The sequence below is a fragment of the Hylobates moloch genome, unplaced genomic scaffold (assembly GCF_009828535.3).
Source record: "Hylobates moloch isolate HMO894 unplaced genomic scaffold, HMol_V3 SCAFFOLD_8, whole genome shotgun sequence".
NCBI lineage: Eukaryota > Metazoa > Chordata > Mammalia > Primates > Hylobatidae > Hylobates > Hylobates moloch.
Genome location: NW_026652283.1, coordinates 42,955,315 through 42,980,082, shown reverse-complemented (window position 1 = coordinate 42,980,082; position 24,768 = coordinate 42,955,315). Strand labels below are relative to the sequence as shown.

Sequence of the window (24,768 nt, the reverse complement as noted above, 5' to 3'; positions counted from 1 at the left end):
CAGTAGGCCTTGTTGAGCTGCAGTGGGCTCTGCCCAGTTCGAGCTTCCTGGCCGCTTTGTTTACCTACTCAAGCCTCAGCAATGGCAGATGCCCCTCCCCTGGTGAGGATGCAGTGGGAAATCAGGGGTCTCACAGCCCTCAGAGCTGAGAGCCCTGAATTGATTGAGGTCAGTCTCAGACTGCTGCACTAGCAGTGAGCAAGGCTCCATGGGCATGGGATCCGCCGAGCCAGGCACAAGAGAGAATCTCCTGGTCTGCCAGTTGCTAAGACCATGGGAAAAGCGCAGTATTTGGGCAAAGGTGTACCGATTTTGCAGGTGCAGTCTATCACAGCTTCCCTTGGCTAGGAAAGGGAAATCCCCCAACCCCTTGTGCTTCATGGGTGAGGTGATGCCCCGTCATGCTTCGGCTTACCCTCCGTGGGCTGTATCCACTGTCCAGCCAGTCCCAATGAGATGAAACAGGTACCTCAGTTGGAAATGCAGAAATCACCCATCTTCTGCATCAGTCGCACTGGGAGTTGCAGACTGGAGCTGTTCCTATTCAGCCGTCTTGCAGTTCAGTCGTTTTTGTTTCATTTTAAGAGATTTTCCTTAACTGTTTTTCTCTCGGAAATCAATTTGTGTGTTGTAATTATAAGCCATCCAAGTATAATGTATTTTCAATTCAGTAAGTAGCCACTATTCTGGTCATATAATTTTTTAGTTTTGTGCCTTTTTTCCTTACTATTAAATTAGCATATACCTATTTCGTTAATAAATACCTATTGAGTATCTCCTCTTACACCAGGCACTATTCCAGGTGCTGGGATATAATGCTGAATGAATAACGTAAACACCCCAGTGAGAGAGACAAATAGATATGGAAAATATTAAATGGTGCTAACTGCTATGTGGAGAATTAAGAGTGGTATGATAGAAAGGGTCTAGGTGACTACTTTAGTTTGAGTGATCAGGGAAGGATTCTCTGAGGAGGTGACATTAAAACTAAGACCTGAATGATGAGAAGCTAGCCATGTGAATATTGAGGTGGAACATTCCAGGGAGTGTAAAGGCCCCAAGGTCATAAGGAACTTGGCCTCCAGCAGGAGCTGAGAAGACCAGTGTAGCTGGACAAAGCAAAAGGTGAGAGCCATAGGAGATGAAGTAGAAGAGGTAAGTAGGGGTCAGATCATGCAGGACTATGTGGGCCAGGATAAGGTACTTGGATTTGATTTAAAGTGCTATGGGGAGCCTTTGGGGGATTTTAAGCTGGAGAGTGATATGATCTTATTTACATTAACATATAGTCAGGACAGGATCATATAGGGAAGAAAATAGGTCAATACTGAGAACCTGCAATTCAAACACAGGAAAAAGATTGCATTTGCTGCTAAGGCATGCTAAATAGCCCAGTTTTCCTTGAAAAATCCTAAGCCTAAGAGACAAGAAATTTGGCCAAATTCCATTGTTTTGATTCCCAGCTCCACCATGTACCAATTGTGTAACCTTGGGCAAATTATAAGACATCTCTCTGTGCTGGTTTCTCATCGTTAAAATGAAGATAATAATGGTGCCTGCAGATAATAATAGTGCCTGCCTTATAGACTAGTGAAAATTGAACAACATTGCCGAGACCAGCTCGGTCGGGGAGACGCTAACCCAGCAGCGCTAGAGGAATTAAAGACACACAGAAATATAGAGGTGTGAAGTGGGAAATCAGGGGTCTCACAGCCTTCAGAGCTGAGAGCCCCGAACAGCAAGCCAGTCATTAGCATTGTTTCTATAGATATTCAATTAACTAAAAGTATCCCTTATGGGAAACGACGGGATGGGCCAAAATAAAGGAATAGGTTGGGCTAGTTAACTGCAGCAGAAGCATGTCCTTAAGGCACAGATCACTCATGCTATTGTTTGTGGCTTAAGAATGCCCTTAAGTGATTTTCCACCCTGGGTGGTCCAGGTGTTCCTTGTCTTCATTCCAGTAAACCCACAACCTTCCAGCGTGGGCATTATGGCCATCATGAACATGTCACAGTGCTGCAGAGATTTTGTTTTGGCCAGTTTTGGGACCAGTTTATGGCCAGATTTTGGGGGGACTTGTTCCCAACACAATACATGGAATGTACTTAGAGCAGTGCTTGGCACATAAGTACTTAATAGATGTTTAATTTTATATTTCCTTTAGAACTGTGTTTTTGATAGCCATGTGGTTAATATGACTGGATGTAATGAAATTTTAATTTTATTTAATTTTAAGTAAATTTAAAATTAAAAACTGATCTCCATTCAGGTATTAGAAAAATTTTAAGTATGTTTGAAACAATTTGGATATGTGAATTTTCTATGTGAATTTTCTTTTTCAAGTATAAATTTATGAAATTGAAATATGGATCAAGTATTTGTAATGAAAATTTAGCATCTGATTGAGGTAAGCTATAAGTGTAGATGTATACCAGATTTTAAAGACACTATCAAATAATGTATTTTCATTAATGATTTTTATGATTACTTGCCAAAATAATATTTTGATATATTGGGTTAAATAAAATGCATTATTAAAATCATTTTTCACTTGTTTCTTTCTTTAAAACTTTTAAAAATATGACTACTAGAAAAATGTAAAAGCCACCTATGTAATTTTATATTTTTCCAGTAATCACACATTTAAAAGTTAAAAGAAACAAGTGAAAATAATTTTAATAATGCATTTTATTTAATAAATACTGAACATTACTCTTATATTTCTGTTGGATAGCACTGTTCTAGACCCTGGGTCAGGGGAAGGGTAGTAGGAGAAGCATATAGACTAGGAGAGGTGCTTTTTCTAATTACACAAATACCTCTAGAGATTCTGAAACACCTTCATCCAGTGGAGCCTCCCTCCCCATCATATTACTCCTACCTCCTATTCTCTTGCTGAAAATTAATGCTCTTAGTGAGCCTGCCCTCACTGATAAGGGTTTGTATTCTTCAGGAGTGTCTGGGTGCAAAAAGTTATGAATTGCAATACATTTAACAAGTTTAGACACCCATTAATGATTTTGATGAAATAAATTTTTGGAGTTCTCTAAATTATTAAATAGTATGGTACTACCATATAAAAGTACAGTAAAGTCTACCACGAATCCTGGTCCAATGGACTCCAGAGGCTTAAAGTGAGAAAGAATTAAAGTAGATTTTATGAAAGTAAGGGATGAATTACTAGGTCAAAAGCTGACGAAGTTAATGAAGGCATCTTGTGTTCTAAAAGGTAAATTTCTGGGAGGAAAAAAAACAAGGCTGGGCACGTTGGCTCACGCTTGTAATCCCAGCACTTTGGGAGGCCAAGGCAGGCAGATCAGGAGGTCAGGAGTTTGAGAGCAGCCTGGCCAACATGGTGAAACCCCGTCTCTACTAAAAATATGAAAATTAGCCAGGTGTGGTCGTGGGCACCTGTAATCCCAGCTACTCAGGAGGCTAAAGCAGGAGAATCACTTGAACCCAGGAGGCGGAGGTTGCAGTGAGCCAAGATCGCACCATTGCACTCCAGCCTGGCCAACAAAAGTGAGACTGTCTGAAAAAAAAAAAAAAAAAAAAACAAAACTCAAAAAGCTAAGTAACCATAAACTTGGGTCTTGGAAGTGAAACTGGACATGTGTTTTTTTTCTCGTGCCTCTTGGTTCCTGCTAGTTCTGTGCTTGCATACAAAGGTTTCCTGAGTTGTTTAAAGAGGCATTATTCTCAGGAGTTGGCATGAAGAAGGTTCCTAATACATACTGAGCACTTTTCTGCCTGAGCTGTTTAGATTGCTTGTTCTATATTCTTTTTACATTACCTTAAATTAATTAAAAAAAAAATCAATGATATGCCTTAGCCAAATACCTGTTACCTTTCAAAGATTATTTCTTGCCCTCTTAAGTCACTTCTCTAGAGAAGAGGGCCCCTTCCTGAGTTCTTTACCATTTCGGAGTCACAGAATACACATTTCACTGGAAGCCCCTTTTTGGTGAGAAAAGAGGTAGTCTCAGAGTTTCCCAACCAGAAATGAGTGTCAAGACAATTGCTTGAGTTACTCATTGGAAGACAACTAATATCACTTGATAAGTTTCCTTATTTCAGTTTTCTGTGAAGCCATAAAATCAGATACTTGTAAAGGTGAATGATGAGGAAACAGGCATGCAGCTAGTTTGCAGTAAATGTGGGATCCACCTGGGAAGGCACTAAGAGAACACTTGAGTTCTAACCTTCCGTTTTTCTGTTGAGGAAATGGCAGCCCTGAGGAAGTGACTTCTCAGTGATAGAATTAACCAGGCCAAATCTAGATCTTTCATCTCAGTTTCTTGATACAGAGAAACCATGTTTACCCTCAAGTTTGTAATTCTGTAGAATTCATACAAGACCCCAGATAATGCCATGGATTTATAACTCCCTCAGTTTTTAAAAGATAAGAATCTGAGACTTTAGAGGGGATTTACAGAATGGTTTATGGATGCTGTTCTGTCACTGAGCTCAAATTACTTTATTTACCCATCTTCATGGCCCAAGTAGTTGAGGATCTAATCTATTGTCAGGGCTCTTTGTCCAAGGAGATTGTTTTCTGTATAAGATTCTAACCTATTAGACTCTAAGAGGTTAAAGTTATCTTGAGATCTCTGGTCCCTTGTAACATTGACATCTTTCAACGGTCTGCTTAGGCAGTGTGTGAACTGATTTAAAAAAAAAAATGGTACAGGTTAATAATCTCTTATCTGTCCCCAAAGCCATATGAGTGAGACCTCAGCTTTTCATTTTGTTACCATGAAAAGCTTTTATTAGGTGACTCCTGTTTATAGGTGATGACATGCATTCAAATCTTCACTCCAGAAAACCTTAGGGAAAAAGCCATTCTAAGAAGCGTAATGTTCTGGAGAGCTACAGGATTGTTCCATTATAGATTAAAGTTTTATTTTTAAAAATTGTTTTAGTTGGAAATTATTATTTTTTTTTTGGTGTCAGAGTTTTATTATTATTATTATTTATTTTTTTTTAATTATACTTTAGGTTTTAGGGTACATGTGCACAATGTGCAGGTTTGTTACATATGTATCCTTGTGCCATGTTGATTTCCTGCACCCATTAGCTCGTCATTTAGCATTAGGTATATCTCCTAATGCTGTCCCCGCCCCCCCCACCCCCCACCCCACAACAGTACCCGGAAAGTGATGTTCCCCTTCCTGTGTCCATGAGTTCTCATTGTTCAATTCCCACCTATGAGTGAGAACATGCGGTGTTTGGTTTTTTGTCCTTGCGATAGTTTACTGAGAATGATGTTTTCCAGTTTCATCCATGTCCCTACAAAGGACACGAACTCATCATTTTTTATGGCTGCATAGTATTCCATGGTGTATATGTGCCACATTTTCTTAATCCAGTCTATTGTTGTTGGACATTTGGGTTGGTTCCAAGTCTTTGCTATTGTGAATAGTGCTGCAATAAACATACGTGTGCATGTGTCTTTATAGCAGCATGATTTATACTCCTTTGGGTATATACCCAGTAATGGGATGGCTGGGTCAAATGGTATTTCTAGTTCTAGATCCCTGAGGAATCGCCACACTGACTTCCACAATGGTTGAACTAGTTTACAGTCCCACCAACAGTGTAAAAGTGTTCCTATTTCTCCACATCCTCTCCAGCACCTGTTGTTTCCTGATTTTTTAATGATGGCCATTCTAACTGGTGTGAGATGGTATCTCACTGTGGTTTTGATTTGCATTTCTCTGATGGCCAGTGATGATGAGCATTTCTTCATGTGTTTTCTGGCTGCATAAATGTCTTCTTTTGAGAAGTGTCTGTTCATGTCCTTTGCCCACTTTTTGATGGGGTTGTTTGTTTTTTTTCTTGTAAATTTGTTTGAGTTCATTGTAGATTCTGGATATTAGCCCTTTGTCAGATGAGTAGGTTGCAAAAATTTTCTCCCATTCTGTAGGTTGCCTGTTCACTCCGATGGTAGTTTCTTTTGCTGTGCAGAAGCTCTTTAGTTTAATGAGATCCCATTTGTCAATTTTGGCTTTTGTTGCCATTGCTTTTGGTGTTTTAGACATGAAGTCCTTGCCCACGCCTATGGCCTGAATGGTATTGCCTAGGTTTTCTTGTAGGATTTTAATGGTTTTAGATCTAACATTTAAGTCTTTAATCCATCTTGAATTAATTTTTGTATAAGGTGTAAGGAAGGGATCCAGTTTCAGCTTTCTACATATGGCTAGCCAGTTTTCCCAGCACCATTTATTAAACAGGGAATCCTTTCCCCATTTCTTGTTTTTGTCAGGTTTGTCAAAGATCAAATAGTTGTAGATATGCGGCATCATTTCTGAGGGCTCTGTTCTGTTCCATTGATCTATATCTCTGTTGTGGTACCAGTACCATGCTGTTTTGGTTACTGTAGCCTTGTAGTATAGTTTGAAGTCAGGTAGCGTGATGCCTCCAGCTTTGTTCTTTTGGCTTAGGATTGACTTGGCGATGCGGGCTCTTTTTTGGTTCCATATGAACTTTAAAGTAGTTTTTTCCAATTCTGTGAAGAAAGTCATTGGTAGCTTGATGGGGATGGCATTGAATCTATAAATTACTTTGGGCAGTATGGCCATTTTCACGATATTGATTCTTCCAACCCATGAGCATGGAATGTTCTTCCATTTGTTTGTATCCTCTTTGATTTCATTGAGCAGTGGTTTGTAGTTCTCCTTGAAGAGGTCCTTCACATCCCTTGTAAGTTGGATTCCTAGCTATTTTATTCTCTTTGAAGCAATTGTGAATGGGAGTTCACTCATGATTTGGCTCTCTGTTTGTCTGTGATTGGTGTACAAGAATGCTTGTGATTTTTGTACATTGATTTTGTATCCTGAGACTTTGCTGAAGTTGCTAATCAGCTTAAGGAGATTTTGGGCTGAGACAATGGGATTTTCTAGATATACAATCATGTCATCTGCAAACAGGGACAGTTTGACTTCCTCTTTTCCTAATTGAATACCCTTTATTTCCTTCTCCTGCCTGATTGCTCTGGCCAGAACTTCCAGCACTATGTTGAATAGGAGCGGTGAGAGAGGGCATCCCTGTCTTGTGCCAGTTTTCAGAGGGAATGCTTCCAGTTTTTGCCCATTCAGTATGATATTGGCTGTGGGTTTGTCGTATATAGCTCTTATTATTTTGAGATACGTCCCATCAATACCTAATTTATTGAGAGTTTTTAGCATGAAGGGTTGTTGAATTTTGTCAAACCCTTCAAAAAATTAATGAATCCAGGAGCTGGTTTTTTGAGAAGATCAACAAAATTGATAGACCGCTAGCAAGACTAATAAAGAAGAAAAGAGAGAAGAATCAAATAGATGCAATAAAAAATGAAAAAGGGGATATCACCACCGATCCCACAGAAATACAATCTACCATCAGAGAATACTACAAACACCTCTATGCAAATAAACTAGAAAATCTAGAAGAAATGGATAAATTCCTCGACAAATACACCCTCCCAAGACTAAATCAGGAAGAAGTCGAATCTCTGAATAGACCAATAACAGGTTCTGAAATTGTGGCAATAATCAATAGCTTACCAACCAAAAAGAGTCCAGGACCTGATGGATTCACAGCTGAATTCTACCAGAGGTACAAGGAGGAACTGGTACCATTCCTTCTGAAACTATTCCAATTGATAGAAAAAGAGGGAATCCTCCCTAACACATTTTATGAAGCCAGGATCATCCTGATACCAAAGCCAGGCAGAGACACAACCAAAAAAGAGAATTTTAGACCAATATCCTTGATGAACATTGATGCAAAAATCCTCAATAAAATACTGGCAAACCGAATCCAGCAGCACATCAAAAAGCTTATACACCATGATCAAGTGGGCTTCATCCCTGGGATGCAAGGCTGGTTCAACATACGGAAATTATTTTAAAATACCCCTTCTTCCCTTTAATTTAGTTTATTGAGACTAATTTAGTATGTGTATGTGTGCTTGTGTAAAGGATACAAAGTTCCATGGGTTCTTAGTATCTATTCCTAACTCTGTTTTCCTTACAAGCATTATTATTATTATTATATTTATTTATTTATATATTTTTTTGAGACGAGTTTCGCTCTCGCTGAGGCTGGAGTGCAGTGGCACAATCTCAGCTCACTGCAAGCTCTGCCTCCCAGGTTCACGCCATTCTCCTGCCTCAGCCTCCCGAGTAGCTGGGACTACAGGCGCCTACCACCACACCCAGCTAATGTTTTTTTTGTATTTTTTAGTAGAGACGGGGTTTCACCATGTTAACCAGGATGGTCTTGATCTCCTGACCTCGTGATCCACCCGCCTCAGCCTCCCAAAGTGCTGGGATTACAGGCGTGAGCCACTGCGCCCGGCCACAAGCATTATTTTTATAGAATTGTGAGGTTTCCAGGAACGTATACAGTTGTAAAAAACACCTAGATTTAAGTCTGTGTATCACAATCAAAAAAGATCTGAAAGCCAGTGCCCTAGGTAGTTCCTTCCTTGCACTAATAATACTTTTTTACATTTGTTTAAGATTTGCCTATTTGGCAAGCCTCTGTACATACACACTGTATATGGTCTATGATAAGTAAACTAGGGATGGTCTTCTTGTTTTAAACTATACTAGGCAAGCATAAGGAAACCAAAAAGAGGATGGACTTTGAAATCAATCTTTCTTTAATTTGAATTTTAATTTAGATTCAGGGGGTACATGTGCAGGTTTGTTAGAAGGGTATACTGCATGATGTTGAGGTTTGGGCTTCCACTGAGTTCATCACCCAGATAGTGAACATAGTACCCAATAGGAAGTTTTCAGCACCCTCCCACCCCCACCCCCTATTGTGGAGTCCCTAGTGTGTATTATTCTTACTTTTATATCCATGTGTACCTGATATTTAGCTCCCACTTATAAACAAGTACATGTGATATTTGGTTTTCTGAAATCAGACAACCTTTAATATTAGCTTTTGCATTTAGAAGTTGAGTGACCATGGGTGCCTTAATCCTTAACTTCCAAAGTTCAGCTTAAAAGTTCAGCTTAAAAAAAATCTAAATGGGAACAGTAATGCCAGAATTGTTGGGTGCTTTAAGTCAAGTAATAAAAACACCTACCAGGAGCACAGTGGATGATTCTCACAAAACAAAATGTTGAGTGGAAGGAAGTGGACATAAAAGAGTAGATATGATATGATTTCATTTATATAACATTCAAAACAGGCAAAACTAACCTACGGTGATAGAAGTCAAGACAATGGCTACTCTTGGGTAGAGTAGTAACTGGGAGGAGAGGGCACAAGGGATATTTATTGGGGTGCTAATAATGTGCTCTTTCTTGGTTTGGAGATACATTATAAAAATTCACTAAGCTTGTATACTTATGATTTATGCACTTTTGGGTAATAATGTTATAGTTTAATAAGAAGTTATTTCTAAAGTGCCTAACACATAGTTTATTCTCTTCTGCTATGATGGTTCTTTAGGTTAACAACATGAAAATTTATTTTAACAGAATGATCCTAGCCTCTTTTCCTTGTAATCTTTCCATTTCTTTGTTCTGTAATAGTCCCTTTTTCCTAATTCCAGTTTTATACCTTGGCATGTTTAATAAATATATACTGATGATAATCCCAGTTGATGTAGTTGGAGGAGTTTAGGTCAGTCAGGCAAGGTGAAGTTGAATGTCACTGTCATCTAGGAGTATATACCATTCTCTGATCTTCAGATGATTTGATGATATTTTGCTCTTCACATGAAGATTTCCCTGATTTGTGTAATACGATCTTGTCAAATATCAGACAGACTTTATCATTTATTTTTTAACAGTGAAATATTGGACATATTCTGTTATTTCTTGCACTTTTAATGCAATCCAGTTATAGTGTGGTGGGCTTTGAAATGGTCACTATCACACCTTGTAGTACCTTACAGTTTTTCCTTGGGTTCTTGTTGCTAAAAGAGAACCATGCTTATTGTTTTTATTTTACTATTTTTGTACTACAAGGGTAGAAGTAGACTTATATACTAGAAAATTTATGAAAGATCCTGTTATAAAAAACAGTTCTTGAAAATTCAACTTTTAAAAACTGAGGAAGTTACTTCTTCTGCTAAGCACTGCCAGACAATGTATAGGATATAAAATAAGCCTATGACAATCTCTGCCCTCACAGAGGGTGGACTCCTGCTATAAAGACAGGCTTCTGCTTTGTGGGGGGTAGATAGAAAATGAGTTTGTCCACACTTGCTTTTTGTCTTTTGCATATTGGCTTTGAGGGAAAGTCTCTGATGGAGATGCTAGCAAGCCCCTCTAAACCCCAGAGAACTGTGGTGATGATCATATGGATTCAGTTGGAGCCAAGAGACAAAGAATGGACTATGACTTCATCAGCGATCAGTAATATGACAAAGTATTAGGGGGCTGAAGGAGCACCCTCTATATATCAGACACTTACTTACATTAATTCATGAAAATAGATCATGACATTCAATGTTTCCTAACCTTGGGGTAGGCACTATTACTTCCATTTTAAACATGTAGAAATTGAGGTCCAGAGACACTTAGTAACCTGTCCAAGTTTACATAGCTAGTGACAAAGTTAGTATTCAAGCCCAAAGCCCATCTGTACTGCATGCTATGTATAGATAGTAACATTATCCAGAGAAGGAATATGTTTATTAGAAGATAAACAGTTTGGAAACATGTTAAACAGGAAGTCATAAAGAAAACTGATAGAGGACTACATCTAGGACTACCCAGGAAAAGGAATTCTGTGGCTCAAGATTGGACTTCTTGAAAGTCCCCATGAAGCTCTTTGTGTTTGTTTTGCAAGACGGTTGAATGAGGCTATCAAACACTGATGCACATCCACCTGTTGCCTGTTTTTTTTTTTTTTAATTGTGGCAAAATATACATAAACTTAAAGTTTACCATCTTAAGACATTAAGTACATGAATAGTGTGTGTAGCCTTCAGCATTATCCATCCCTAGAATTTTTTTCAATCATCCCAAACAGAAATTCTGTACCCATTAAATATAACTCTCCTCTTTCCACCAGTTCCCTGGTAACCCTTATTTAACTTTACATCTCTATAAATTTACCTATTATAGGTTCCTCATGTAAGTAGAATCATACAGTAGTTGTCCTTTTGTGTCTGGCCAGTTTCACTTAGCACAGTGCCTTCAAGGTTCATCCATGTTGTAGCATTTATCAGAATTGCATTCCTTTTTATGGCTGAATTTTCCATTGTATGTGTATACCATGTTTTGTTTATCCAGTCATCTGTTGATGGACACTTAGATTGCTTCCCACTTTTGGCTATTGTGAATCATGCTGCTATGAACATTGGTGTACAGGTGTCTGTTTGAATCCCTGCTTTCAATTCTTTTGGGTATATAACTAGGGGTGGAATTGCTGGATCATATGATAATTCCACATTTGACTCTTTGAAGAACTGCCAACCATTTTCCACAGCAGTTGTACCATTTTACATTCAGCAATGTATGATGGTTCCAATTTTCCCATATCCTCACCAACACTTGTTATTTTTCTTTTTTTTTGTAACAGCCATCCTAATAAGTGTAAAGTAGTATATCATTATAGGTATTTTTGCATTTCTTTAATGATTATTGATGCTGAGCATCTTTTCATGTGGTTATTGGCCATCTGTATATCTTCTTTGGAGAATTGTCTTTTGCCCATTTTCGAATTGGGTTGTTTAGGTTTTTTGTTCTTCTTCTTGTTGAATTATAGGAGTTCCGTGTATATCTTGAATATTGACAGACTACAAACATGATTTGCAAGTATTGTCTCCGATTCTGTGGGCTGTCTTTTCACTCTCATGATAGGATCTTTTGATGCACAAAAGTTTTTCATTTTGGTGAAGTCCAATTTATCTGTTTTCTGTTTTGTTGCCTGTGTTTTATTTGTCATATCCTATAGTCATTGCCAAATCTAAAATGTTGAAGATTTTCCCCTATGTTTTATTCTAAGAGTTTTACAGTTTTAGCTCTTACATTTATTTAGGTCATTGATACACTTTGAGTTAATTTTTTTGTATATGGTATTAAGTATTTAACTTCATTCTCCTGCATGTGGATATTCAGTTTTCCCAGACCTGTTTGTTGAAGAGTGTCCTTTCCCCATTAAATGGTCTTGGGACTTTTATTGAAAATTAATTGACTATTTTTGAGCTCTCTGTTCTATTACGTTGGTCTATTTATCTATCCTTATGCCAATACTATACTATTTTGATTACTGTAGCTTTGTAGTACGTTTTGGAATTAGAAAGTGTGAGTTTTCTAACTTTGTTCTTTTTTTTCAAGATTGTTTGAGCTATTTGGAATCCTTTAAGATTCTATGTGAATTTTAGGACAACTTTTTCTATTTGTGCAAAAATGCCATTTGGATTTTGATAGGGATTGCATTGAATCTGTAGATTGCTTTGGATAGTATTGCCATCTTAACAATATTAGTCTTTCAGTTCATGAACACAGAACAGAGTATCTTTTCATTTACTTGCATCTTCTTTAATTTCTTTCTGCAATATTTTGTAGTTTTCAGTGTACAAGTCTTTAGCCTTGTTGGTTAAATTTATTCCTAAATATTCTTTTTGATACTCTTTAGATGGAATTATTTTCTTAATTTTCTTTGCACACTATTCATTGCTAGTATATAGAAATGCAACTAAATTTTGTGTGTGACTTTGTATCCTGCAACGTTGCTGAATTCATTTATTAGCTCTAACAGCTTTTTTGTGGAATCTGTAGGGTTTCCTACATATAAGAGTATATCATCTGCAAACAGAGATCATTTTACTTCTTCCTTTCAAATCTGAATGCCTTTAATTCCTTTTTCTTGCCTAATTACTTTAGCTAGACCTTCCAGTACTATGTTTAATAGAAATGGTGAAAGTGGCTATCTTTGTCCTATTCCTAATCTTAGGGGAAAAGCTTTCAGTCTTTCACCACTGAGTATAATATTAGCTGTGAGTTTTTTATATGTGGACTTTATTATGTTGAAGAAGTTCCCTTCTATTCTTAGTTTATTGAGTATTTTCATTATAAAGCACATTAAATGTTGTCAGATACTTTCTCTACATTGAGATTACCATGTGCCTTTTTTTTTTTTTTTACTTCATTCTATTTATGGTATATTATGTTGATTGATTTTTATATGTTGAACCATCCTTATATTCTGGGAATAAACCTCACTTGGTAATTGTGTATGCTCTTACTATGCTACTAAATTTTGTTTGCTAGTATTTTGTTGAGGATTTTTGCATTCTTAAGGGCTATTTTTGAAATTAAAGTTTTATTGGAACACAGCCATGCCCATTCATTTCTGTATTATCTATATTATCTATGGCTACTTTCATGTTTCAACAGAGGCCACACGGCCTGGTAAGCTGCAAATATTTATTATCTGGCCTTTTTTTTTTGTTTTTTTTTGAGACGGAGTTTCAATCTTGTTGCCCAGACTGGAGTGCAGTGGTATGATCTCAGCTCACCACAACCTCCACCTCCCAGGTTCAAGCAGTTCTCCTGCCTCAGCCTCCCCGGTAGCTGGGATTACAGGCATGCACCACCAAGCCCAGCTAATTTTGTATTTTTAGTAGAGATGGGGTTTCTCCATGTTGGTCAGGCTGGACTCGAACTCCCGACCTCAGGTGATCCACCCACCTCGGCCTCCCAGAGTGCTGGGATTATAGGCGTGAGACACTATGCCCAGCCTATCTGGCCCTTTATAGAAAAGGTTTGCGAACTTCTGAGTTAGACAAACAACTCCTTACTCTGGTTCTACACTGCCCAAGAAATCTGATTCTCATTTGGTTCCTGTGTAGATGCACCTTTAAAGTTGAATGGCCCTGGTCACGTACCAGTAAATATTTTAGGCGGTTATATTTCTCACAGTAAATTAATAAATTAACATTCTAGTTTACCCATTATTGTGTAACGACTTATAGCTCTATCCAAAAGAGTCTGTTCCATTTTTAACAGAATCAGGGTTCTGAACTCACAAAGCTGAGGAAAGTATCCTGGAAATTGGAAACTTAACCAGATTGCTGCTCTTGAGAAGCCCTGTCTGGGTAATCAGCCTTCTGGCTTCCTCTGATGAAATCTAATTTCACTGCATATCTTCTTTGATCTATAGTAGTTCATATTTCTATTTGTCTTCTATCTTTCACTTTTAGATTTCTACATCGTACTAAGGAAGTATGATTTCCTATTTGATATAGCTGAACCATGCAAAAATCAGATTGTTGAAAAGGTCAGAATCTGTATTTATACATAGTAGAAATAGAGAGTTATCCTCTATTGGGCTGTGTATGAATATATGTATCACAAAAAACAGAGCAAATGAAAAAACTTCCCCTTTCTTGACATTTTATTCTGCAATTTTTACAAATTATGTGTGCCTTTATAATGTGCAAACTACTCTACACTACTTAAAAGTATGTGTAGAGTACTGTTATTAATCCTCTTTTATAGAAACAATAATGGGTTAAGAGACTTATTCAAAATCCTGTAACGAATAGCTGTAAGATCAAGCCCAGATCTTTTGCCTCTAAATCTTAACCTTTCCACTACATTGTAAGTTCGTAATCAGTATCAGCATTTAATAGACATGTAAGTATGCAAGCTGTATGAACATTGGAAATAATGTATGTAAAAGTCTATGAAAAAGTGTTAAAACCCCTTTCCTTTATGGATGTTAAGTATCATAAATAATTCAGATCTTGACCTTCAATATCTAACATATAATCTTGGGATGATACCAGAGTCCTCAATATATACCATTGGCTTAGTATGGCAAGCAAAATTCTTCACAAAGTGCCTCCTTTCTACTTTTCTAGCCTCAGCTCATTCAGTTTCTGTCATTTGTCCCTGTAGCTTACTTTGTCCCTTTTCATCTGTAATAAATGGCTAGCATTGTCCAAACACATTGTCCATTTCCGTTTCTATGTTCAATTCCACGTAATTAGGAAGAATGCCTGAAATGCCTATTTGTCTTTCTTCGGATAATCCTAGCTCAACTTCATCTCCTCCATGAAGCTTTCCTCAACCCTCTCCAACCCCTGGCAAAGTTAATCATTCCCTTCTTTTTTCCCAGAGCACTTTTTATAGCAAATCTCTGTATAGCAAAAATCACATGATGATTGTATATTTGAATTGCTATCTTTCCTACTAATCTGTGAGTTCTTTGTGAGCATGAACAGGGACTTACACTTATTTGTCTTTGTGTCTTCAACATGTTACTACTAGGCTTAGATTTTGTCACTCAGCTCAGATGTATTTTGTTTAATGAATAAAATAAGAGCTGCAGTTCTTTCCTTATAAGGATCTGTATGTACAGTATTCTAAGTGGGAGACGGACCACACAAAAATACCTAGAAACACGTAAATATATGTAAAATTATATAGTGTATGCTTGAGGTAGAATAGTGGAATGATCAGAGCCAGGTTGAATTATTTAGGGAAGGATTCCTCTAGGTTAGTAGTTGGCAATCTGTGGCCCACAGGCCAAATCTATCTGCCACCAGTTTTTTTTTTTTTTTATTATACTTTAAGTTTTAGGGTACATGTGCACAATGTACAGGTTTGTTACATATATATCCATGTGCCATGTTGGTGTGCTGCACCCATTAACTCGTCATTTAGCATTAGGTATATCTCCTAATGCTGTCCCTCCCCCCTCCCACCACCCCACAACAGTCCCCGGAGTGTGATGTTCCCCTTCCTGTGTCCATGTGTTCTCATTGTTCAATTCCCACCTATGAGTGAGAACATGCGGTGTTTGGTTTTTTGTCCTTGCGATAGTTTACTGAGAATGATGGTTTCCAGTTTCATCCATGTCCCCACAAAGGACATGAACTCATCATTTTTTATGGCTACATAGTATTCCATGGTGTATATGTGCCACATTTTCTTAATCCAGTCTATCGTTGTCAGACATTTGGGTTGGTTCCAAGTCTTTGCTATCGTGAATAGTGCCGCAATAAACATACGTGTGCATGTGTCTTTATAGCAGCATGATTTATAGTCCTTTGGGTATATACCTAAAATCACCCATCTTCTGCATCGCTCATGCTAGGAGCTGTAGACAGGAGCTGTTCCTATTCGGCCATCTTGGCTCCACCCCCCTGCCACCAGTTTTTGGTAAATAAAGTTTTACTGGAACATAGCCATGTCCATTTGTTAGTGTATTATATGTCTGCCTTAATGCTATGATAACAGAGTTGAGCAGTTGCAACAGAGACCATATGTCCTATAAAACTGAAAATATTTGCCCTCTGGCCCTTTACAGAAAAAGTTTGCCGACCCCTGCTCTAGGAGTGGGCTTTGGATATGAAAAGAAGAGGAATGTGAATTGGTGAAGCATAAGTGTGCATCATAATGCAATGAAAACCAGCCATAGTAGTAGGTATGCTAGGTAAGAAAGCTCCACTCCAATCCAGTTTATCAGAGAGACCTATGCTGAAGAGATTAAATGTCAAGAATGTTTGGATTGAGAAAGAGGGAACACAAATCTAATGGAAAGAAATTTTGAAGTAGACACTCTGGGCCTGCAGCAAAATAGTTTCCTAAATAGTAGCAAAGGATGATGATGAAGGAAAAGGAAGCAGCAACATAAATTAACATTGACTGAGTGTTTACTGTGTGCCAGGTACTATTCTAAGTGGTGTGTGTGTGTGTGTATGTGTGTGTGTGTGTGTGTGTGTGTGTGTGTGTCTCCTATTTAATCCTCTCAACAACTAAAGGAGATAATTGCTATTATTGTCTTTATTTTGCTGCGGAGGAAACTCAGGCACAGGAGGCTAAGTTCACTTGGTCAAGTTGATACAACTGGTAAGTGATAGAACCAAATCTGAACCCAGGCTGTCGGGCTGCAGAGTCTTCGTAATAGAGAAGGGGAAATCTGGAGATATTTGGTAAAAATACCCTTAAGCTTGGAGTAAGGTACTTAGTCCAAGTAGTTGGGAAATGTGCTATCCCAACATGGTAAAGAGAAAATCAACAGACAATAAAAAAGTAATGATGGAAGGCAGGGTGTCCAATTAGAAGAGTATATACTATGGATTAGGCAGAATGGGCAGGGCAAGGAAGCAGATACTTAAGACATGTTATATAGTCATATAGTAAGATACATTATATAGTCAGTCATTGCGTTTAACCTTGATGAGACCAGAAAGCAATTAACTTTTCCTTGCACACATGAAAGCTGTCCTAAAATACTTGAAGAGCTGGTATATCCAATTGAGATATAGATTAGCAGTGACTTTCAAGGAGGTAAGGGGCATTCAACCTCCCCACAAAAATATACACACCTTAGTATCCTAAGTGTATTATAATTGGTGGAGGTGTCAAGTCATAACACACACCATTCCCTCTCATTCTGTCTTCCTAAGAGGACTGGTTCCTGTCCAACCCTGTATGATTGCTATGGTAAATATTTACCCCTTTGGACAACTTTTTTTAAAAAATACATATATATTGTATGTACGTTAAAGTAATACATATGCTCTATGAAAATTTTGCCAGTAGAAGTATACCAAATGCAAACATTGGCTAGAGATGGTAGGACTGGAGATGGAAGGAGGAGGAGACATTAAACTAAATGACTTTCAACATTTCTTCCAAATCTATAGTTCTTTGTTTATACCAGCAGAGTGGTAAGCACAAAGGAAAAGACTGCCATGTGACTTTGACATGGTTGGCTTGAATAGAGGAAAAAATGGTATAGGAGAAAATCCAATATATGAAATCTAAATTTATAGAGCAGATTACTTTGCAGTGAACCTTGGACTTATTTTTATAAAGATTGCTTTTAACTAGCCATTTTGGTATGTTCAAATATACTTAATTTTAATAAAAAATTTCATTTACACTTGTCAGTAGTATATTTACTGTGTAAAATAAAGCAGGCACACATTGTTCATTATTTCAAAGAAGGAAGAGATTTCCGCCAAGTTATGTTGTAGTAGCTACAGTGGAAATAATTGAGCTGGGCCTTGCCCATAAACCTGCAATATGATAGAACTTAAAAGGGGGCCAGGCATGGTAACTCACACCTGTAATCCCAGCACTTTGGGAGACCAAGGCAGGAGGATTGCTTGAGGCCAGGAGTTCAAGACCAGCCTGGATAACATAGTGAGACCTCACCTCTACAAAAAATAAAAAAGCCAGGCGCATTGATGCACACCGGTAATCCTAGCCACTCAGAAGGCTGAGGTAGGAGGATTGCATGAGTCCAGGAGTTTGAGGCTGCATTGAGCTATGATCATGCCACTATACTCCAGCCTGAGCAACAGGGTGAGACCCTGTCTCTTAAAAACTAACTTAAAAGATACCTTAGGTATGTAAGGTATGTAAAGTGCCTACCACAGTGCCAGTAAATGGTAGATGAAGACGCAGAAGAGAAAAAAGATGATGGTGGTGATGATGCTGTTGTTATGTCTTCTGTCCCGATATCACACTTCTGTAAGGCTTCAGAGAGAAAGTTGGTATTGTATATATTTGTATACACACATACATACATGCATACACATACTGTCCATGCTGCAAAACCTAAACTTACACAGTGTTGTTTATAATAAGGAAACCAGGACTCAGATTTGGAAGGAACTTTAAAGGTTACCCAGCCCAGCCTCCCTCTTCCTCCTAATGATTTAATATCTTCACCAATAGGTTATTTTACCTCTGCTTTCACATCCTTAGTGATGGCAAATTCATGCCTCTCCTTCCCAGAGAGCTTATCCCACTTTTGGATACAGAGCTCTGACTGGCAGAAAGTTCTTCCTAATAATGTGCTGAAGTCTGTCTACCTATAGCTTCCACCCACTGGTTCTAATTCTCTCCCTTGGGGTGATATTGAACAAGTAGAGCAAATTTCATCTCTCTCCTACATGCAGTCCCTCCAGATATTTGCAAATAGCTCTCATGTTTCCCCTGAGTCTTTCCTTCTAGTTAACCTTCCCTAGTTTCTTAAATTCTCACTCTCCTTGTTGCTTTCCTTTAAATGAGATTGTGCATTTGTATCTCATTCAAAATATAGGACCTAGAATTAAACATAAAATCCTACCTCTGATGTGTTTGGACTGGCAAGAATGGAGCATCCAGGACTGTCATCGTCTTTATTCCAAATATTGACTGGAATAATGATGATGCTGATGCATTACTTATTTAATGACCTCAGATCCATATATGTCTGCTAGGAACTATGATGTGGCACTGTAGGAACCACTGAACTTCTTCTCTGTTCAAGAAGCATGAGCCAGAAGCATTCCAAAAAGCATTAGCTTCTCTTATGCTCTGCCTCACACCTCTGCAAGTTTCTGGAAAGGGTAAACATTATACATAGTTAAAGAATACTAGGACTGCCTGTAGGACAAAGGAAGTCATGGCATTTTCATTAGCCACTTATTGCTAGCTGAATTACTTGTTAAAGGAAATACTGGTGTTCTCATAGGTTCTTCTCTGTGCATACACAAAGATATATAGTTACTACAAAGCAAGTGGAGCAGGGGGACACCAAAGAGATACGCTCCATCTTCTTTGTTCACTTCTGCTACATGGAGGAGACAGGATTTATTGCTTTCTTTGAGAAAGAGATTGGCCAGTTTCTTTCCTCCCCCTTCTTCTGGTGGATCATTCCAGAAGAATATTACATCTCATCATACTCATCTCCTAATAAAGTAAAAGTAAATGAAGGAGAGCTGGAGGCAGAGAATCAGCTGAGATGTGCTAGAAATACTTGGCTGGGCACGGTGGCTCATGCCTTGTAATCCCAGCACTTTGGGAGGCTGAGGTGGGTGGATCACCTGAGGTCAGGAGTTCAAGACCAGCCTGGCCAACATGATGAAACCCTGTCTCTACTAAAAATACAAAAAATTAGCCAGGCTTGGTGGCAGGCGCCTCTAATCCCAGCTACTCAGGAGGCTGAGGCAGGAGAATCGCTGGAACCCGTGAGGCAGAGATTGCAGTGAGCCAACATCGTGCCACTGCACTCCAGCCTGAGCAACAAGAGTGAAACTCCATCTCAAAACAAAGTAACAACAACAAAAAACTTGTTAATGAGAGAGTGGCTGATCAGTGGCACATCACAGATGAATCCTCTGTCTCCTGCCTCCCTGTAGCTTGTCCTTCATCACCACAGTGAGCAGATGTTCTGCTCACAGCTTTTCCATTTTGATTTCTGTGCATATTGGCATAGTATTATGATTTATCTAAAACTGAGAGTTCTGTCTTTTCTTATTGAGTTTTCAGAAGTACGTTTGATGCGTCTTTTTTTCTGTTTTCCAGTTTCCATTTCTAGGGGAAATACTCCTCTCTTCCTGTTCTTTGAAATACTTAACACAATATCTGGCATGTAGTAAACACTTAAAATGATAGGTATATATTAATAATTTGACTGTTATTACTATACAAGTGATAATTTGTAACTAAGTTTTTAATTGTATCTTAATATATGAAGAATTCTTTCTACTTTTCCTTGCTTCAAGGGGTGGCCTGTTGTGATTGTTTTTACATTTTGAAAGGATACTGCCATAGCCTTATAGATTCTTCTACTACCTATTATACTTTTTCAACAATTTCCAGAAATACGGAGTCATTACATTCTCCAGATCTGCACTATGCAATGAGTAGCCACTACCAGATATGTCTAATTAAATTTAAATTTAATAAAAATTAAATACAATTAAAAATGCACTCAGTTGCACTAGCTACATTTCAAGTCCTAAATAGCCACATGTGGCTAGTGGCTACCCATTGGACAACAGGAATATTGAACATTTCCATCTTTGCATTAAATTTTGAGAGGCTGAGGCTGGCAGATCCTTGAGGTCAGGAGTTCGAGACCAGCCTGGCCAACATGGCGAAACCCCATCTCTACTAAAAATACAAAAATTAGCCAAGCATGGCGGCACATGCCTGTAATCCCAGCTACTCTGGAGGCACTGCTTTGGATATTAGTAGTCTATGCTCTTGTGCTCTTTTCTCAGAAATTGAAGGGATATATTTTCTAGGGTGTTCCTAAGACTAATCTCTTAATGTTTCAGGGCTCTGAACATGCATTTTGAGGATTCACGTTACTGTTCTTATTCCAGCCCCTTAGTGCCATTACTGTCTTTTGGAATAAATACAGGAACTTTCACATCCTCCAAGAAGATTATACTACTATAAATTTTATTTTGTTTATTTTTGTTTATTTATTTATTTTGAGACAGTGTTTCTGTTGCTCAGGCTGGAGTGCAGTGGTATGACCATAGCTCACTGCAGCCTCGACCTCCTGAGCCCAGGTGATCCTCCTGCCTTAACCTCCCAAGTAGCTGGAACTATAGGTGCACACGCCACCACACCTGGCTAATTTTTATATTTTTTTTGTAGAGACGGGGTTTCACCATGTTTCTGAGTCTCAAACTCCTAGAGATGGTGGTCTCACTGTGTTGCCCAGGCTGGTCTCGAACTCTTGAGTTCAGGCCATCCCCCCCACTTCAGCCTCCTAAAATACTGGGATTACAGGTGGTCCTCCTGCCTTAACCTCCTTACAGGTGTGAGCCACCACACCCAGCCATTAAGCACTTTCAAAGCCATTTTTTCATTTGTTATTTACAGCAGCCCAGTGAAGCAAGTAGTATTGGGATTATTATTCCCATTTTACTAACAAGAAAACTGAGATTCAGTTAAGTTACATGCCTAAAGTCTTTTTTTGTTTTTTGGGGTTTTTTTTGTGTTTTTTTTTGACAGAGTCTCACTCTGTCACCCAGGCTGGAGTGCAGTGGCATGATCTCGGCTCACTGCAACCTCCACCTCCTGGATTCAAGTGATTCTCATGTCTCAGCCTCCCGAGTAGCCGGGATTACAAGCATGTGCTACCATGCTTGGCTAATTTTTGTATTTTTAGTAGAGATGGGGTTTCACCATGTTGGCCAGGTGGGTCTCGAACTCCTGACCTGAAGGATCCGCCAGCCTCAGTCTCTCAGAGTGCTGGGACTACAGACATGAGCCACTATGTCTGGCCATGTTACCTGCCTAACGTCTTAAAGGGAAAATAAACATTAAGGCAAAATAGAGTTGAGATTCAGATCAGGGTAAAATTTTAAAATCAAATTCAGCATTTTTTGTTTTGTTTTTACTTTGTTTTTGTTCTACTTTACTCCCACTCCGACTGTAATAAAAGAGTGAAAGTTCTTTAGGGGAACTGAGGTACTCCCAAAGAATTGCTGCAGTCCCATTTGTCCTGTGATCATGTGCTTGGGTGCCATAACAATACCACAGACTGAGTGGCTTAAACAATAGAGATTTATATCCTCAAAGTTCTGGGGGCTGGAAGTTCAGTGTCAGGATGCTAGCGGGAGAGGCTAGAGATGAGGTCTCTCTCCTTAGCTTACAGATGACACCTTCTCTCTGAGTCTTCATGTGGCATTTTTCTCTGTGTGGGAGAAAGAGATATCTCTCATGTCTCATCCTTTTGTTTTAAAGAAACCAATTATATCAGATTAGGGCCTCACCTGTATGACTTTATTTAGCCTTAATTACCTCCTTAAATGCCCTGTCTCCAAATGTAGTCACATTGGGGGTTAGGGCTTTGACGTATGAATTTGGGGGAAACACAGTTCAGCCCATAACACCATGTTAATGGATTTTTAGTGTCTTTTGATATTCTGGCTTAACCTGGTTAGCTGGAAACTAAATTTAGTGTTTGCATGGGACCAAATGTAGCAAATATCTGTATTCTTTATTTCTGTGAATATAGAGGCTTAATTAAATTCAACCTGTGGTACTTGCTGCAACTCCAAGATATTCTAATAGCAAAAAATCTGTATCTAAATTTCCTACTTTTCTTATAATGTAGCCTAATTGTTAATAATTAGGGATCTCAGTACTTTACAGGTAATAAATGTTCTTCTCCTTCCTCCCCACCTAACTTTTTTTACAGATGGAGAAATTAGCATACAAAGAAACTGACTTGTCAGAAGTCAGAGCAAGGTATTGGTGGATCCAGGGATAAATCCCAAACTTCTTAACCCCTAGACCGGTTTTTAGTCCATTGACTATGCAGCCTAATGGTAAGTATCTTTTTACCCTATCCTGGAGGTAAGAGGGATTAAGAGACCTAGCAAGGACTGGCTTTAAGGAATTCCTCATGACTAATTAGACTACTCGTTATCCTTTTCTTTATAGCCATGATGTCATTTTTGTCATTGGCATGAATTTTCCAGATTTGGAGAGGAGGTTTGAAGTTTTGCTTTTTAAATACTTAAAAATATTTCTCAGTGGCTCATGCCTGTAATCCCAACACTCTGGGAGGCCAAGGTGGGCGCATCACCTGAAATCAGGAGTTCGAGACCAGCCTGACCAACATGGAGAAACCCCATTTCTACTAAAAATACAAAACTGGCGGGCATGGTGGCGCATGCCTGTAATCCCAGCTACTTGGGAGGTTGAGGCAGGAGAATTGCTTGAACCCGGGCGGTGGAGGTTGCTGTGAGCTGAGATCTCACCATTGCACTCCAGCCTGGGCAACAAGAGCAAAACTCTATCTCAAAAAAAAAAAAAAAAAAAAAAAAAAAAAAAAATCTGTAACAGTTTGGCTACATGAGAAATAATTATTAAGAAAGGAAACTGTTATTTAATGAATTTGTTCGCTGTGTCCAACAGAAATACAATGCAAGCCACTTATGTAGTTTAAAGTTTTCTAGTAGCCACGTTTAGAAAGGTAAAAAGAAGAAGGGGCATGGAGGCTCACACCTGTAATCCTGGCATTTTGGGAGGCTAAGGTGGGCCAATTGCTTGAGCCCAAGAATTGGAGACTAGCCTGGGCAACATGGCGAAACCCCATCTCTACAAAGAATATGGAAGAGTAGCCAGTCGTGGTGGTGTGAGCCTGTAGTTCCAGCTACTAGGAAGGTTATAACACTTTATCACACTTATGTAACTCTCTGTCTTCTAGACTAAGAGAGGGTGCCTTGTTGTTTTTTTAATCCTTATTACCTAGCACAGGGCTGGAACTTAGGTAGTCAATGAATTTTTCATTTGAAGCATGAATAAATGCAGTTTCAGTATGGAAATATCAAAGATTTTAAGAGTGTTATTTTGAAAATAGTAAGTTGGAAATGGAATTTAAATGTCAAATTGAACAAGATTTAAGAGGAAGCTACTCTCTTTAAACCTATAATATTGCATTCATTGATTCATTTTATTGACCTAGATATGTGAGATAGTAAGGAGAATAAGACATAGTCTTTACTGACAAATAGTTCATAATTAAGATATACATGCAATCAAACACAAATACACACATAAGATATAGATAGTTGCTACTATAATATCTCGGCACCCATAATATTGTTTGATGCTTAGTGAAACAGAATTTCAAGGCTGAATAGGGTCTTAGAAGTTTATCTAGTTATCTCTCTTTACAACCTGTGAATTTTTCTCTCAGCTTGGAAAAGTTTCAGCATCTTTGGTGATAAGTGGTCATTCAGCCTTTCTGCTTGTACATTTTAGTGTATAACCAATCCTCCACAGGACAATTCTCATTGCCAGACAGCCTCTCTCTGACATCTGCTTCCCTGTAGTGAATGCTTTGTCGAATGCCTCCAGTCAAAAGACTACATTTTGTGAAATCCCTGGTGAGCATTCCAGTAGCATGTAAGCTAGAGCAGGGGTCTTTTATCTGATTTGTTTAGTGGTATATCTCCAGTGCCTAGAATAATGACTGACAAGCAGTGGTAATAAATATTTGTTGAATGAATGAATCTAAACATAACCAGGATTTAGAGCATTATTTCAATTC

The 24,768-nt window shown here is 38.4% G+C and overlaps 1 protein-coding gene across 12 annotated transcripts in view; it reads left to right on the top strand.

Annotated features, from left to right (window-relative positions):
• The window catches only part of SCMH1 (Scm polycomb group protein homolog 1), a 213,033-nt gene that overhangs the window by 35,986 nt on the left and 152,279 nt on the right, over positions 1-24,768 (top strand). For all 12 annotated transcript variants that reach the window (XM_058442483.1, XM_032160455.2, XM_032160453.2 and 9 more), the window contains exon 2: positions 22,909-23,038. In XM_058442483.1, the coding sequence (XP_058298466.1) occupies positions 23,026-23,038 (13 nt within the window). In that variant the 5' untranslated portion in view covers positions 22,909-23,025. The remainder of the gene's footprint in view (positions 1-22,908; positions 23,039-24,768) is intronic.